At 34.3% G+C, this 17,614-nt stretch overlaps 2 protein-coding genes across 3 annotated transcripts; one reads left to right on the top strand and one right to left on the bottom strand.

The window, feature by feature from the left end:
* Positions 1–1,195: 1,195 nt before the first annotated feature.
* CEP1 (Cysteine proteinases superfamily protein) lies at positions 1,196–3,130 on the top strand. Of its 2 annotated transcripts, none has more exons than XM_079044599.1 (4): positions 1,196–1,696; positions 1,781–2,016; positions 2,207–2,344; positions 2,732–3,130. In XM_079044599.1, exons 1-4 carry the CDS (start codon positions 1,249–1,251, stop codon positions 2,984–2,986), a joined length of 1,077 nt encoding a protein of 358 aa, XP_078900725.1. In that variant the 5' UTR covers positions 1,196–1,248; the 3' UTR covers positions 2,987–3,130. The 2 variants fall into 2 exon arrangements, with proteins under 2 accessions (XP_078900725.1, XP_078900724.1); XM_079044598.1 differs by having other exon boundaries at positions 1,197–1,696; positions 2,204–2,344.
* LOC145107662 (peptide methionine sulfoxide reductase-like) lies at positions 3,090–4,015 on the bottom strand. The gene is made up of 2 exons (XM_079044600.1): positions 3,620–4,015; positions 3,090–3,513 (listed from the first exon to the last, which is right to left on the bottom strand). Exons 1-2 carry the CDS (start codon positions 3,938–3,940, stop codon positions 3,262–3,264), a joined length of 573 nt encoding a protein of 190 aa, XP_078900726.1. The 5' UTR covers positions 3,941–4,015; the 3' UTR covers positions 3,090–3,261.
* Positions 4,016–17,614: the final 13,599 nt, after the last annotated feature.

Genomic DNA, 17,614 nt, shown 5'->3' on the forward strand with positions numbered 1-17,614 from the left:
TCGAGGATATTTCTCGAGAATATAGTTAAGTGCGGTTTAAGGGATATCTAACAAAATTAACATCATGAGTATTACAATTGGGGATGGTGGCCTGGTGGGGATGGTGAGGAGTTTGTTAAGGACATGGATCAATTTATAGACTCTGTTCTCACGAACGTAACTTTATTATAACATGCACGAAATTTCACGTTCGGTTGGGGGTGGTTGAAAATATTTGACATAAATTAGTATTACGAGCATAATAAATCTCATGAGTTATTCGTAGATTTTTTGTTAGAAAAACTCGTTACATCGTGAGTTATAATTTATAAAGACTAGTTCACAAACTTAGAGGTTGATTTTTAATAGTTATTGGAAATATGGTCATGAACCGATTAAAGTCCAAATATGATCATTTTAGTAAATAGATTTTCAATTGATCTTAATCATCATCGATGATTTATAGAACATCCAAGATCTAATTATCCATCCATTCTCCTAGGTGTCGATTTCAATAACATATATGAAATTAAAAATGATATTTTGGGTAATTTCATACACTGTTAAATACAAGTCAACCAATTGATATCTAACCATATCCTTAAAAAAAATGATGTAATTTAGCAATGTGCATTATATATAGTTGATGTAAAAACTTTCTTATATGTATACTTTTATATCTTATCATTTTTTTAAATCCAGAATTGTATCTAAATCTTTTTGGTGGCATTACATTTGAGAGATTCTTTTTTAAGGAAAAAAAGAATTTTACAAATTGAAAATTCCGGTTTTAAGCAATTAAAGTAACCCCAACAAATTGATTGAAACATATAAGCAACCTAAAAGAACGCTAAAATTAGCAAATGGAACTAGAAAACTGAACGGTGCACAACAAAAAGACCAATACAATTTGTCGCCTTCCTCCCACCCATTACAACTCCATAACGTGTATACCATGCATACATCACCATAATATCAACCCTATCCTCCAAAACTTTCTGTTCCTCCACTCACAACATGAATCAGTTGTCATTACAAGACTTTGATATACATTTCAGGTAATTTTAACATCACACACATTCTTCTCTCTCATCTTTCTCTCTCTACACCTCCATTATTGATTCCCGATGGTTGTTCATGCCCATAAGCAACGTTTTCATTTCAACATGCACTCTTTGGAACCACTCTTCATCTTTCCTCTATATAAACCACCCTCTGACTCCCCAACTTTCATCATCATCACCATTATCAAAACCCTAACAAAAAAACATGTCCATCACCAAGTTTCTTTTGGTTTCTTTTTCTTTATCTTTGGTTTTAGGCATTGCATGGAGCTTTGATTTCCATGAAAAAGAGCTTGAAACGGAGGATAGTTTATGGGATATGTATGAGCGGTGGAGGAGCCACCACAAGGTGGCGGCAAACCACCACGAGAAGGAGAAACGGTTCAACGTGTTTAAAGCCAACACGTTTCATGTTCATGAAACTAACAAGATGGACAAGCCTTATAAGTTGAAACTTAACAAGTTTGCAGACTTGACTAACCATGAGTTCAGGACCATGTTTGCGGGTTCAAAAGTGAAGCATCACAGGATGTTGCAAGGGGATCGAATTGGCAACAAGACATTCATGTATGCTAATGTCGATTCTGTCCCTACTTCGGTTGATTGGAGAAAGAAAGGGGCTGTCACCCCGGTCAAGGATCAAGGGCAATGCGGTAAATCTTTAAATATTACTACTTCACTAAAGAGTCGAATTCTTTTTTCGGGTTTTAAAGTTTTGATATGTTTGTATGTTACAGGAAGTTGTTGGGCATTTTCAACGGTTGTCGCAGTTGAAGGAATAAATTACATCAAAACAAAGGAGTTAGTGTCGTTATCTGAGCAAGAACTTATCGATTGTGACACTAAAGAAAACCAAGGGTGTAACGGAGGGTTAATGGACTTGGCGTTTGACTACATAAAAAAGATCGGAGGTCTAACTAAAGAGGAATACTACCCTTACATGGCCTTAGACGAGAAGTGTGATTCTAAAAAGGTAAAACCTTTCTAACCATATATATACTGGTTGTGGAACCGGTTGGTGACTTTCTTGCTCTGTGGACATTGTGATTTACCTCTTCATATTGGTAGTGGGACCATTGGGGTGGAGTTTCCCATATTTTAAGTTTTGAAAATAAAATTTAAGCAGATTCTTAAAGTTTGGAATTTTTGTTTTTTGATAGAAGAATGCTCCGGTGGTATCAATCGATGGGCATGAGGATGTACCAAAAAACAATGAGAAAGCACTAATGAAAGCAGTAGCCAACCAGCCTGTTTCTGTTGCCATTGATGCTGGAGATGCAGATTTCCAATTCTATTCGGAGGTAAAAACTTGAACAAAACAACATAAACATGTTTCTTGATGCTTGAAAGAACATATTTTAATCAAATATATTAAAGGTCTTTATGAATAAATCCTTGGAAGTTGAAAGAAGATATTTTGGTCAAATAAGCGAAATGTAAAGATGGGATTTTCATTCACATATTCGTGAAACTTGAAACATCAGAAATCAATTTGAGAATCCAAACGTAAAATTACAAATTCTTATACAACTTTAAGGAGCATATATCAATCAAAGAACTAAAAGATAAAGATGGGGTTTCATTATGCCCGCACACATTCTTGAAACTTAAAGAACATAAATCAATCAAAAACTGAAAGCTGAAAGTAAATATATTTTTTTTTCTTTTTTTGGTGTGTGCTGTAACAGGGAGTTTTTACCGGAAAGTGTGGTACAGAATTGGATCACGGGGTGGCAGCCGTGGGATACGGGACAACACTAGATGGAACCAAATATTGGATAGTGAAGAACTCATGGGGAGCTGAATGGGGAGAAAAGGGATACATTAGGATGCAAAGAGGAATATCTGATAAAAGAGGACTTTGTGGCATAGCAATGGAGGCCTCTTATCCTATCAAGAAATCTTCTAACAACCCCACATCATCCACCAAAGATGAACTCTAAATTACACAAATTCTCACACACATGTACTACTAATTATACATTTTCTTCATTAAACATTATAGAATTATCTTTGATGTAATGATAGTACTTTTATGGCATAAGATCATCGAATAAAGATTTATATTCCAAAATCCACAATTTCAATAGCATAAGCATAGATGTTTAACAATTATTGAACAAACAGACACGATCGTACATTTGAAAGCAAATAAAGACGAACAACATATGTCTTTTTTATTGCAATATAGTTTGAGTTTCTGTAAAAACATACTTTGTCATCCGTAGCACCTGATGGGGTCGTTGCATCCCTTTCTAGCACTCTGTTTAGAACCTGAAAGTTCACCCTTTTCGAGGTACTGCTGGTGGTACTCCTCCGCTCTGTAGAAAGTTTTGGCCGGAAGAATTTCTGTCACAATTTTATTTTTCAAAGACTTTTGCTTTTCATCCAACGATTCTTTTGCTAAACGAGCCTGTTCCTCACTGTAGTAGTATATCCCTGATCGATATTGGGTACCTGCATCACCACCCTAGAACAAGAGCACATTATCGAGTTCTTAGTAACAATCGGAACTTGAAATCAAGAATTTGAGTATTCTGTAATTGAAATTATGAATCATAAAAAGAGATGTATACCTGACGATTGAGGGTGGTAGGATCATGGCGGGACCAAAAGAGGGAGAGCAGGTTGGTGTATGGACAAACAGACGGGTCGAATTCAACCCGGACAACTTCGGTGTGATTGGTGGTTCCGGTGCAGACCAATCGGTAATTAGGGTTATGGACGTGACCTTGAGAGTAGCCGACTTCTGTTTTCACGACTCCCTCAAGGCGTTGGAAGGCTAGCTCCACACCCCAGAAGCATCCAGCTCCGAATTCGGCCAATTCGTGACCTGGTTTTCCCGGAGAATCCGTATCCGGGTCCAGTGCAGGATTCTTGATTTCATCGGAAGCCATTTTTTTTCTTCTTGTGTAAGACGCTGTAGGAACTAGGAAGTAGACGGAGTTGCGCTATCTACAGCAATGGCCTGAAATTGGTCAATGGTCAATGGTTAACTCGTTAATGAATTTCCAAAAGCATCCTCAGACTATTTTGAACTTTCATTTTTAGTCATATAATGAAAAGTAAATTACAGAAATGGTCTCTGTGGTTTGTTCAAATTCGCAGTTTTGGTCCCTGATCGAAAACATTGATAGTATGCATCTGTGGTTGGGAGAAATTACACCATTTGTCACTCCATCGTTAGATCTAACAGCTTCTTTGATCTAAAATAATTAAAAGACTAAACCATAAGGCCAACTCAATAAAACCTATAACTAAAGGGACCAAATAAGTAAAACTCGAATCTAACATCTCTTTCCCTCCGGTTACACACGGCAAACCCCCGACCTCCATCTTTATGACTCCCTCTCCCTGCCGCTTACAACCACTTGTCGCCTCTTCCACCCCACCAGACCCAATCCAACGTCGATTAAAATCCCTCCCCAAGGAATATATATATATATATATATATATATATATATATATATATATATATATATATATATATATATATAGAGGAATGATCTTTTGAAAACTCATAGTTTAATGAGATTCGAAAACTACAGGTGGACCGTTAGATCAAAAATTTTAATGACTTAGATTAAAAGTGGCATATTTGTAATTATAACTCAATTTGATGGTAGTTTAGGTTTTTCTCAATACACCGGAGGGTAAGTCTGGTATAAAAAAAAAATATTATCCCTCAATATTAATAAAAGAGAAAATTACTGAAATCGTCCCTATGGTTTGGTCAAAATTACACGTTTGGTCCCTAACTTTTCTTTTGCACTCGGATCGTCCTTATGGTTAATTTTGTTGCGTTTTTCGTCCCTTATATACATAAAGTCAGGGACCAAACGTGCAATTTTGACAAAACCATAAGGACGAAAAACGTAACAAAATCAAACCACAGGGACGATCCGAGTGCAAAATAAAAGTTAGGGACCAAGCGTGAAATTTTAACCAAACCATAGGGACGATTTCAGTAATTTACTCTTAATAAAATTCAAATTAACAGTTTATACAAAATCCCTAAATAGAAAATCCCCAAATTACTTTCTCTCTCTATCACTCTTTCTCTCTCTAGCGTATGATCCTCATCTTCGATTTCATTTGTAGATCGCCGAAGCCATTAGTTCTTCGGTGGTGGATCGATGGAGTATCCATCGTCATATCAAACATAAAAGCTTCTTCATTGAAATCGAAGCCATGTCACGCATGATAACCCCTGTCTTCTCCTACAAGGCACAATGCCCTAAAGTCGCGCCTCCATGGATTCGATCCGATGGCCAGAGCCGGAGACATCTATTGTTTCTTATGACGTCAACAATGGCAATTACGGCAATAGAGATATCGTCGATGGCAGAGGACACAGGGCTATTTTGGATTGGGGAAGAAGCTGAAGAAGGCAGAGGAAGAAGCGGTGGAGATCACGAAGGAAGGAATTGAGTCAGCTGAGAAAGGAGTCGAAGCGGAAGAGAGACAGATCGAGGTTACGTCGATGGTTAATGGAATATTAGGGCCTGAAAGTTAATTTTGAAATTCTGATCGATTACTATCATAGATTCACAAGTAATCATTAATCAAACTTTGATTTCTGATTGGTTTTTGTTAATCAATTGTTTGAATTGAATTGTATATCTGTTGATCGTGTTTGTTTCTTAAAGTAGTTTGGTGATGAATAGATGATCAAATTATCAACAACATTTGTTTTCATTTTTCTATTAAGGAATTTACGATTATGATAATATAATTGTAACTAAACTAAACTCATTGTAGTTAGATTTGAAAGATTTGTTCCACACCCAGACCATTTACTAAATAGTTGGTTTTAAAATTACTAATTTGCGTTGAATTTCATATACATCTTTGTTTGTGTAAAATAGAAAATAAGATTAGGTTTGTTAAGTAGTAAGAACTCTTTTAATGTTAAAGATTTTAAAAAATAAATAACATGTATTTTGTTGTTTTCTATAATTGCAGGTATTTATAGCTTCTGGGCTGATGATATCAGGTAAATGAAAATCATAACTAGTTTATTTAACCGGTGAAATATGAAATATGAGTGTTGTGATGGATGACATTGTTTTGGTTTTGTTGGTTGATAGTGATAATGATTATTTACATCATTAAAGATGCAAAGGCTTCTTTGGAAAAAGCACTGGTTAATGGGGAGATAGATGGCATAGATTTGGATTCACCAGGGCTGCTTATTTTAGCAGATTCAACACTTGGTCTACATCAACCTCTCATACACACCACTCCAGATGATCTCGTTTGACTCCATTCACTTCACTATATGTAATGTAAATTCTTTCTCCCTTTAGAATATTATATAACATTAAGTTAGGAAACTTGCTAAAATCAACACAGCTCATGCACATGCAATACAGATATCTCAATTAACCATTTATAGCAAATAAAATTACTAATTTGTTTCCGTTTAGCGATTCACATATGAATCACATGTGATTCATATGTGAATCATAAATGATACATGTGAATCATATGTGATTCACATGTGATTTACATGTGAATCACATATGATTTACATGTGAATCTAATATGATTCACATGTGAATCACATGTGATCCACATGTGAATCACATGTGATTTATATGTGAATTGCATGTGATTTACATATGATGTCATATGTTAATGTGATTCATATGTGAATCAGATGTGATTCATATGTGAATCACAAGTGATTCATATGTTAATCACATGAAAATCACATATGTATTTTCGTGAGTGTTTTTGCATCAATCATTTTTTTTTTAATTTTCTTGTAGATTTGGAAGATATTGTGGTGAATATTGAAGAAGTGAAAAATGATAAATTGAAGAAAATAAGGAAATATTGACACGAAGACACGAAAACGCTTTAAATTTGTAGCATTTTTTATTTTTTATATTTTATTTTGTATCGAATAAAATATTTGTACTATTCTGTTTATAGATTAATTAATAAAAATAAGATTTTTTATGATTTTACTTACGAATATTATAGTACAACAAAATATGCATATATGCATTTGAAAAAATATGCATATATGCACTTAAAACTTTGATTTTTATTGTTAAAAAATTAGTATTTTTTTTTAAAATATTCTAAATCTTTTTTTTTAATTTATTGATTTTAAAAAATTTACATTTTAAAAAAATATGCAGTTTTCTTTTAAAAAAATTGCAGTTTTTTTTTAAATGCAATTTTTTTAGAAAAAAAAAATGTAGCGTTCTTTAAAAAACTTGCAGCTTTTTTAAAAAAATTACAGTTTTTTTATTTAAAAATGCAGTTTTTTTAAAAAATAGCAGTTGTTTTTTGAAAAAAATGCAACTTCTTTAAAAAATTACAGTTTTTTGAAAAAAAAAATTGCATTTTTTTTAAATTGTAGTTTTTTTAAAAAAAATTACAGTTTTTAAAAAAAAAGTTTAATATTTTTTTTCAAAAATTCATGTATTCTATAAAAAATTAAAAAAATATGCACTTTTTTAAAAATAAAAATTGAAAATACTATTTTTAAAAAAATTCGAAAATTTGATATATTATGTAAATTTTTAGACATTTATATTAATATATTCAATAACACAAAAAATTAAAAATTAAATGAGATTGGTAAGATGACGATCATGTCCTTAATGAATTAATTTTGATCCAACGCTCCACTTTTATTTCTCGAGTTCTCGGGAAACAATAAGTTCTCAAACGATCTCACCCCTATATATATATATATATATATATATATATATATATATATATATATATATATATATATATATATATATATATATATATATATATATATATATAGGTTCTATGGAAAACAAAAAAAAACTCTAAAAATCATAAAAAATGCATAAAAAAAATACTTAGAGATCACAAAAAATATTTTTGAATTTTTTTTATAAACAATCGCAGGTTTTTGTTAAAATTCGCTGAAAAAAAAAATAAAAAATCATTTTTTTTTTTGTAAAAAAAAAAAATTTCAAAATTTTTTTCACCGATTTTGTATAAAAAGCTGCGATTTTTTCAAAAAATTTTTTTGTGATCTCTAAGTATTTTTTTTATGCATTTTTATGATTTTTAGGGTTTTTTTGTTTTCCAAACAACCCTTCCCTATATATATATATATATATATATATATATATATATATATATATATATATATATATATATATATATATATATATATATATATATATATATATAATAAAGGAAAATTGCATTTTTTTAGGGATCATAGATTCTATTAATTTTAAAAATCCGATTGTATGAATTATAATTTTTTTAATTCGGACATTCTGACAGAATATGTTTATGAGTATATTTAAAAATAAAAATATTCTTGAACCATAAATAATAAAAATATTTTTGAACCTATTTCTTGATCATGACTTTAAAAACTTCTTGTAGAATAACAAATTCTTGACCAATCAATTGACGAATAAAATCAAAAAATACATTATTTCTTATAGAATACGGGTAACAATTTTTAAAAATTACATTTATTGTTAAAGAATAAAACTAAAAAAACTTTCAAAACGGGAAAGAAAACATCAAATCTAACAACAACACTAATAAATTCTAAAAGAATAATGTTGCTTAGAATCACTTTCAATTTTGTGGTCCGTTCTTCAAGCATCAACTTTTGTGAAAACAAAACAAAATTGTAGTTTAGATTGCAATAATGCATTAGCAAATGAAAAATAAAAAACTAAATTCCTTTGGAAAAAGATGTGGTGTGACAACCCGAAAAATTTTGAGTTTTTGCCTTGTAAAGCTCAGCCAGTCAACTCAGCTGAGTGTCAGACTCATTTCTGCTATCAGTTAGCCTCATTTAGAGTCCGTTTAAAGGTTCAAAGCTCAGTACATTCAAGCCTCGAGTATAGGAATGGATCGCGTACAATTCTGGCACAAAAATCGAGCCTTACACTCCAACATTAGGAGTGTACGGCCGCACACATGGGTGTGCGGCCGCACACCCCTCTCCTGGCAGCACACTCATGTGTACAAAGGGTAGACTCAGCCTCCTTTAATCCCTTTTCACCCTCCCAAGCCTAAAACTCGAGTTTGCTCTCAACTATCATCCGATTTTCAGCTTAGATCTTCGAGTTTGTAAGTGTTCTTCTCCCGATTTGTTGTTAATCTTCATAAACTAGTTACATTCTTTGATTTCATCCATTTGAAATCATATTTTGTATAGATCTTCAAATCTCACCAAGAACACACACTTGTTCTTGGCGATTTTGGACCTTCTCGAGCCTCCGGATCGTAAGTACCCTTTCATTAAGCTTAGATCTTGTTAAGAACACTTGTTTAAGTCCTTAGAACTACCTAGAAATCATAATGGTATGGTGTGTGCGGCCGCACACCCAAGTGTGGCCGTACACCCATTAAAAGACCCCAAAATGGCCTCCAAAATGTGTTTCTAGCTTCACCACTTGTTGAGCAATTGTCCCACAAGCCTCCCTACCATTTGGAAAACGTTTTGTGCACTCTTTACCATGAGTGTGTGGCCGCACACTCCCCTGGCCACACACCCATGGCCGCACACCCATCAATATGGCCGTACACTCCCTTTAAGTGAATCACATGTGATTCTAACACTTGGGCAAAGTGTTTCCTAGTCCCGTAAGGTGTTTCCTTGCATTTGGTTGCTTTTAAACACTATATTTATGTCATTATATGTCATGTAGGACTCGTAAAGTCTCGGGACTTCATTCGTGGAACTTCTCATCCTTACGCGCATATTCGTTTGAATCACCTACGCAGGGTGAGTTCATACCCCGTAATCAATCTTTTAAACTGTTTTAAATGCTTTTAGGGGGGGGGGGGGGAATACAAGTTGAACACAATGTTAATTGTGTAATTATTTGATATAATTATCTTTCAAAGATTGCTTATGTCCTTTATAAGTGATCAAAACATTTCAAAAACTCTTTAAAAGTTATGTTACTTTTTAGTTTAACAAAACTCCATTTTAAAGTACCAACATAACTTAGTAGAAAAATGAGTGTTTTCAGTAACAGTTCAAGTAAAACACTAGTAAACTATAAGGGGTATAGTTTAGGGGTTTAGTACATACTAAATACTAGAGCATACTATAAAGAGAAACAGGGAGGTAGATACAATACACGATAACATAAAGAGAAACAAGGAGGTAGATACAATACATCAGAGAGACATACTATACAGAACGAACACACTATACACTATAACAGAACGAACATACTAAGATTCTATAGCATGAGAACATACTAGATCTAATTATACCAATGAATCACTAACTTATTGTTTGTAACAAAAGGTGATAGTTAAATTGGGTATACATGATCATAAAACTTTAATGTGAATTACACGGCTTGCACTTGTTTGCTGAGGTCGCGTTTGGTTCGCAGAATCTCTTGACAGGGAGAGCGTATAGTACGGGCACTAGCCTTCACATTATGACCTTACTAAAACAAACATGTTTTAAGGTAATTAGTACTGCAGAATGTCAATTCAAAAGACAACTGTGTACTTATAAATTCCCATTACTTTCAGTAAGTGACAGTTCCACTTGAAAGCTAATACAAACTATTTTCGAGTCAAGATAGTTATAAACTAGGGAAAAACTTACATTTTACAAACTACACACAGAACAGTCGAGTCTAGTACATTCAGTAGAAAGGGACCTATAATGCTAACTTTATGATTCCTTAGTGTATGCATTCAGGGATGTATATTAATCGGGTCCGACAGGTAGTAGGATGTGTGCTTTCCGCTTCATTTCCTGTTCCTTGTTTGGTTGTGGGCTTAGAGCAGATACACCCAGCCTACTATCTATCCGAGCTTAGCTATATATATATATATATATATATATATATATATATATATATATATATATATATATATGTTCCGTATACACCAAGTAATCATAAGGGGTACCATGTATGGGTCAGGTCATAGGACACAAATTCAATGCACCGTTTTCTAGTACAAAACATACTTTTCAAATGAAGAACTTTTGGAATACAAAACTAGAAACTTAACCAGTAAAGGGTTTAATCCATTTTACTAAACCAGTAAAACTTAAAGGACCTTAGGTGGTTAATTCTATAATACCTTAGTTTATACACCAAGGTTATATATAATTAATACCCGATAGGTAGTTGGATGTGTGTCTTCCGCCTCATTCCCTGTTCCTTGTTTGGTTGTGGGCTTAGGGCAGATTCACACAATTAATTATCCGTTCGATATTAGATTATATATAACTAGTATAAACTAAGTGATCATAGAAGGAACTACCGTGGTTACCATTTTATTATAAGAAATAAGGGTTTTCTTAAAGAATCTTTTCATCAAACTAAAGGAACTATTACAGTTAACTCCGTGAGTACCGAGTGAATACGCAGGGGTTATATACAACGATGATCTAACAAACAATGGGATGTGTGTCTTCCGCCTCATTTCCTGTTCCTTGTTTGGTTGTGGGCTTAGGGCAGATACACACAACCGATTGTTTGTTTACTCGGGGTTTTATATAACTTGTATCCATTTAATACTCATAGAAAGGACTGTAGAGTCATTTTTACTTATCTTTCATCAAAGCAGGAAATATAGGATTTTCTGGAGGAACATGCAAACTTTTCTAAACAGAACTTACTACAACTTACTATAACTTTCTACAACATTCTTACTACTCATTACATCACTAAAATCTTATGAACTCACCAGCTTAAATGTTGATCTACGCTTTCAAAATAACTTGTATTCTCAGGAGACCAGTAGACAGGTTCGCGCTCTGGGATTCAGAAGATGGAGCATCTCAGCTTCATGTGTTTTTGTTATTTGCTATGTATTCTATATTATGTGAATCATACTTTGTAAACACTTTCTTTCTAATGAAATGGTTGTTTATTACTTTGCTTACTATGATGCATGTCTTGTGATACTAAACATGACGTCATCCGCCCCAGAACGTTTCCGCCGTTTCGGTTTTGGGGTGTGACATGCGGACTTGTGAATTGCACCAAAACCAATAAACAAGAATTGTAGAACATGCATAAATCAGTGAGAAAATATCCATACTCCATTCCAACAGAATTGGAATTCATGATTCCATTCCAACAGAATTGGAATTCATGATTCCTTTTATCTTCTTCATGTCAATCTCAAGAATTGTACCACACATTTATGTTTTCTTTCCCTTAGATCACAATGTACTCCATATCTATCAAAATTCACAACTATACAATAAGATCATCAAGAGAATTGATTTTTTTAATCTATTTAACTAGTAAAACCCAATCAAAAGAAACATACCCAATCAAAGAAGAGATCATCACCATTGTTCTTCATTCTCTTTTCTGTCAAATGAATCAAACCTGGCCACAAAATAGTCAATCAGACTTGAGGATTAATAAATTAAGTATCAAGAACCTGTAAACAATATTGTTTATTGGTTCATTTAAAGAAAATAAAAAGGGAAATGAGAGGGAAAAGGTTGTCGTTGAACACTCTCTCGGGGTCGTTGTCGCTTCAATCGAACTAATCCTCACACCCATCTCTTCTTTTTCTCTACACAAACACCGCCGAATTTCCTCCCCGTTCGCCCCTTGCTACTAGAAACGAAGCAAACAGTCGAGAGGCTGCTTGAGTCCTCGCAACACCCACAGAAGCCATAGCAGCCTCACTGCGATTCCCGTTTCCTGTCTTCGGCCTTATCGAGCCCCGGAGACGACCATTCTCCTCCCGATAGATCGTTCAATCGTTGTCTTATGCCGCTTCCTCCACTCGCAATCGATCGGCAAATCATTGTGCCCTCTGTGAGCCTTCGTTGTGTCCGTTCCGTTCATAAGCCACCACTATGAGCGATCGATTACCACCACCGGAAACACAACCTCGGCCTTCCACCAATCGACAGAACCCCCAAACGATTCTTGCACCCGATTTCTTGGGTCTCCGTGACCTGCTCTCGTTGGAAACGCAACTTCGTCCATCTTTGCCCGATCAAAAGGAACACGAGTTTAAAAGCCCTAATCTTTTAAGTGGATCCACTTGTTGAAAGCAAAGACGCCCTTATTTATTTAGGTTATAAATCAATACCATGATTATAGGGATTATTTTTGGAAGTTACTAAACAAAATACTAAATTACCCTTATTTATTTATTTAATTATTTAATTTTTTATTTAATTTTGATTGGCCAATATTGATGCATACAATAACACAATACTTATTTTTAATACCTGAACCTAACTCTCTCTCTCTCTCTCTCTCTCTCTCTCTCTATATATATATATATATATATATATATATATATATATATATATATATATTATGCTAGGGTTTAGTTTTGATTGTATCCATTTTTGTAAAACTCTCTTGGTGAGAATTCTCTCTTTCCGAGATCTATAAAACATTAACCATAATAAGTTTATGGTTAATCTTGATGATTATATCTTGTTTTCTTGCTTGTTATTTTTTTTTTACGATCCTATAGGCTACAACTTAAGGCTATACTCTATCAAACTTGTTTTAACCCGATATAAATAAGATACAACACTTTTGCAAGGTCTCTAATCATTGATATTATTTTTTTGAAGTAAAATTTAATCCATTTTTCTCTAAAGTAAAGAATATCATTGTTATCACCATCCTAGTGGATTATTATGATATATTTATATTTATTTCTATCTTTATCCTGATTATTAGGCTTTAGTTTGTTTACAATCAGGACACGTTCTTATATTTAAACCCTCACTTTCAATGAATGAAAGGCAAGTTTCGAATAATCGGTTTGTTTATGGAATCAGAGCGGCCCCTAAACCTGCAACAAAAAATCGCTGAAGTTGGCGGGAGACAAGCCGGAATCGTCGAAGAATGAAAGAGTCGTCGCCATTAACTCCAAATCACCCTACTGCATTCATTATTCTGAATACCATAGGAAAATGCATGTGAATAATGTCCTTACAGTTGGCAACTATAATGATTGTGCTCAAGAGATGAGGAACTTTATTTTTGCCAAGGAAAAGATTGGCTTCGCTGATGGAACAATCGAAAAACCATATGGAAAGTCGGAGGTCCACATGCAGTAGACTGTAGATACGTTGCGACTCCATGATAAAGGGGTGGATAACCACCGTCCTGGATAAAGCCATCAAATCCAGCATGAAGTACGCCAACACAACAATCGAAATTTGGAGTGGTCTTGAAGAAAGATTCTGAAAGGAAAGTGCACCACAAAGCGTATGAACTGAAGCAATTACGCACATAGAAAAGACAAGAATGAGCCTCTGTTTCCAGCTACTACACTAAATTATGATCCATCTGGGATGAAATCCAATCCGTGTCACTCATTCCTCGATGTGAATGGGCTGGCTGTACTTGTGATGTTTAAAAGAGATTGAATGAATCCAGGGATAAATAGAGGATTTACGAGTTTCGTATGGGCCTTGACAGCAAGTATCCCACCAATTAAACACAAATTGTTGTTATGAAATCCACACCCGGCTTGGGAATAGGGTACCACATTGTCGTTGAAGATGAGAACAAATGAGCCATCATTGTTGTCAAAAGACTAACAACTGAGGTGGCGATGTTCCAAATTTTTGTTCAAAATAAAAAAGAAAGCAACGTTGATCATAGGTAGCAAAACAAAAAGCCAACACAAAAGGACCCCAAACAAGGGAACACCGACGAATCAGAACAACACATTTTTTTTGTAGGAGAAAGGGTCACAACAGAATGAAGAAACCAATTCCTATACTTGGATTAACAGGTGAACAACAGAAGGGAAAAGTAAGAGAAGGGAAAAGCAAAGGCTAAATGTAGAACCAATTCCTTTACTTGGATTAATAGGTGAACAACACTAGAAGCTTCTCAAGCATTTTTCAAAGGATGAAGAAACCAACATCAATCCTACGATTAACATTGCTGGTAAGGTTGATCACAATGATGCTTGGGGTGGTAGACTTGGGCGCGATTGAACATATAACATGCAATCAAATGTTTCTTGAAAACATGAAAAAAAACACCATTGAGCCACCAGTTACTACACTTAATGGTGATCGTATACAATTTGAAGGGAGAAGGAATTGCAAGTTACAAAACAATATCAAAATTGATAAAGTTTTACATATCCCAAATTTTAGTTGCAATTTGTTGTTTGTTAGTCGGATAACTAAAGACTTACAACGTGCTATGAATTTCTCCCAGATTTTTGTTATATATAGGACTTACTCTCGAGGAACCTGATTAGTGTGGGTGAGTGGAAGAAAGGTCTATACCAAATGGGCATAGAAGCAAGGCAAAGGAAGGTGTTGATGACGACGACTAATTTGGATCTATGGCACACGAGGTTGGGTCATGCTTCCGAGTCAAAGTTTAAACCTATCAGTGTTTTAGATAGTTTTTCTAGCAATTTCAAAAATAAAGTTTGTGATTCTTGTGTAAAGGGAAAACACACTTGATTACCCTTTCCAAAAAGTTCAATAAAAACTAATGATTGTTTCGAGTTAATATATTGCGATGTCTGGGGTAAATAATGTATGCCTACGCACACTTGTGCTAGTTTACATTCTCGCTGTAGTAAGATGAATATAGTAGAACTTTGTGGGTGTATCTACTAAAATTCAAAATTGAGACATCAACTTATTTGATGAATTTTCGTAACATGGTCAAAACACAATTTGATAAAAGAATCAAAAGAATAAGAGTGGATAATGGTGGTAAGTTTATATCGTTGTAAATGAAAGATAATTATGATAAAGAAGGAATTGTACTATAAACTACTTGCCCCGCACGGCCGCACCCCATAACAAAATGGTGTGGTGGAATGCAAGCATAAACACATTCTTGATATAGCACGTGCGTGGAAATTTAAAGCAAACTTGCCCATCAAGTTTTAAGGAGAGTGTGTTCTAACAACCACATACATCGTAAATATATTGCCTTCGAAGGCAATAATTCATAAAACACCTTATGAGATTATTTTTGGACAGAAACCTGATTACAACCACATGAAGGTATTTAGGGGGTTGGTTTATGCAAGAAGAAGCACCAAGACCAGGGGAGACAAGTTCGAAGTAAGAGGGAGACCGGGAATTTTTATTGGGTACCCACAAGGGAAAAAAGGGTGTCGTATTTATCACATTAAGGACAAAAAAATTCATTGTATCTAGAGACGTTAGATTTATGGAGAATGAATTTCCATTTAACGCACCATATTTTCAAGAAGCGTCTTCACGACATAATGACATCGAAATTCATAGAAAAACTATGCTTGAAGATGATGAACTTGTCCATAACGAGTATATTAATAAACCAGTTGAACCACCAAAATTTGTTCAAATTCCGTTTCAAACCACCAATGGTAGCCTTAACGAAATGATGTTAAACGAATATATAAGGCTAGAGAATGAGCAACCAATCGAATACTTGGTACAACCTACCCTCGTTAACACATAATCCAATGAATTAAAGATAAAAAAGGAATGAGACGCGACCTAGGCACTTAAACGAATTTGAAGTGAAGTTGGCCCCCTCGGTAAACAATGCACCACCAATGTCTAATCAACGGTCCTCGATGGTACACAATCTTGCTAACTTTATCTCTTATGAAAAATTCATAGATTCTCATAAAGCCTTCTTGGCAACTATTAGCTCCACGAGGAACCCAAACATTTTAAATTGGCCATGCAGGATACCAAATGGAGAGAAGCCATGCAAAAATAAAGTCAAGCTCTTGAAGAAAAAGGAACTTAGATCATTGAAAATCTACCTGTTGGTAAATGTTCTACTCCTGTAGCAAAACTTGTCACAGTTCATACTTTACTTTTTGTCGCAATGAAGAAAGATTGCATCATTTACCAACTCGACGTCAACAACGCTTTCCTACACAAAGATTTAGATGAAGAAGTCTACATGAAGATCCCTCGGGATTTCACCTCAATAATTGAAACCCCGATAGGCTTCATGTAATTGGTATCAAAATTTTACCACAACCTTATTGAGCATTGGTTTTAAGCAATCTCATGCCGATCACTCACTTTTTATTTAAAAACAACAAGGGAGCTATGTGGCAACTCTTATTTATGTTGATGATGTGTTGATAGTTGGGAACGACATTAGAAATATACAACAAACAAAAGATTATCTAAATGACAAATTTAGCATTAAAGGCATTGGTCCTTTGAAGTACTTCTTAGGCATAGAAGTCACCATAACATCCGACGGCCTTGTTTTAAGCGAACGAAAGTACACATTAAATATCTTGGAACATTGTGTATGATTGGTTCTCGACCTAGCATGTTTCCCATGAAACAAAACATGAGATCAAAGTAAAGACAACCCTAGTGTTAACCCAATCAATACATATGGATTATGGGAAGGCTACTTAATCTTCAAGCTATGAGGCTTAACATAGCTTATTCGGTAAACATATTGAGTCAATATGTGTCTGGCCCATGACAAAAAAACATGGAAGCAACAGTTTGTGTCTTGTGCTATTTAAAATCTACACCTGGACACATCAATTTCTTTTCTAAAGAAGGAGGGGTGAATCTTGTTGCCTATTGTGACACACATTGGCTTGGCTATTTTATTACA

The sequence above is a fragment of the Lactuca virosa genome, chromosome 4 (assembly GCF_052849685.1).
Source record: "Lactuca virosa cultivar CGN04683 chromosome 4, Lactuca_virosa_CGN04683_v6, whole genome shotgun sequence".
NCBI lineage: Eukaryota > Viridiplantae > Streptophyta > Magnoliopsida > Asterales > Asteraceae > Lactuca > Lactuca virosa.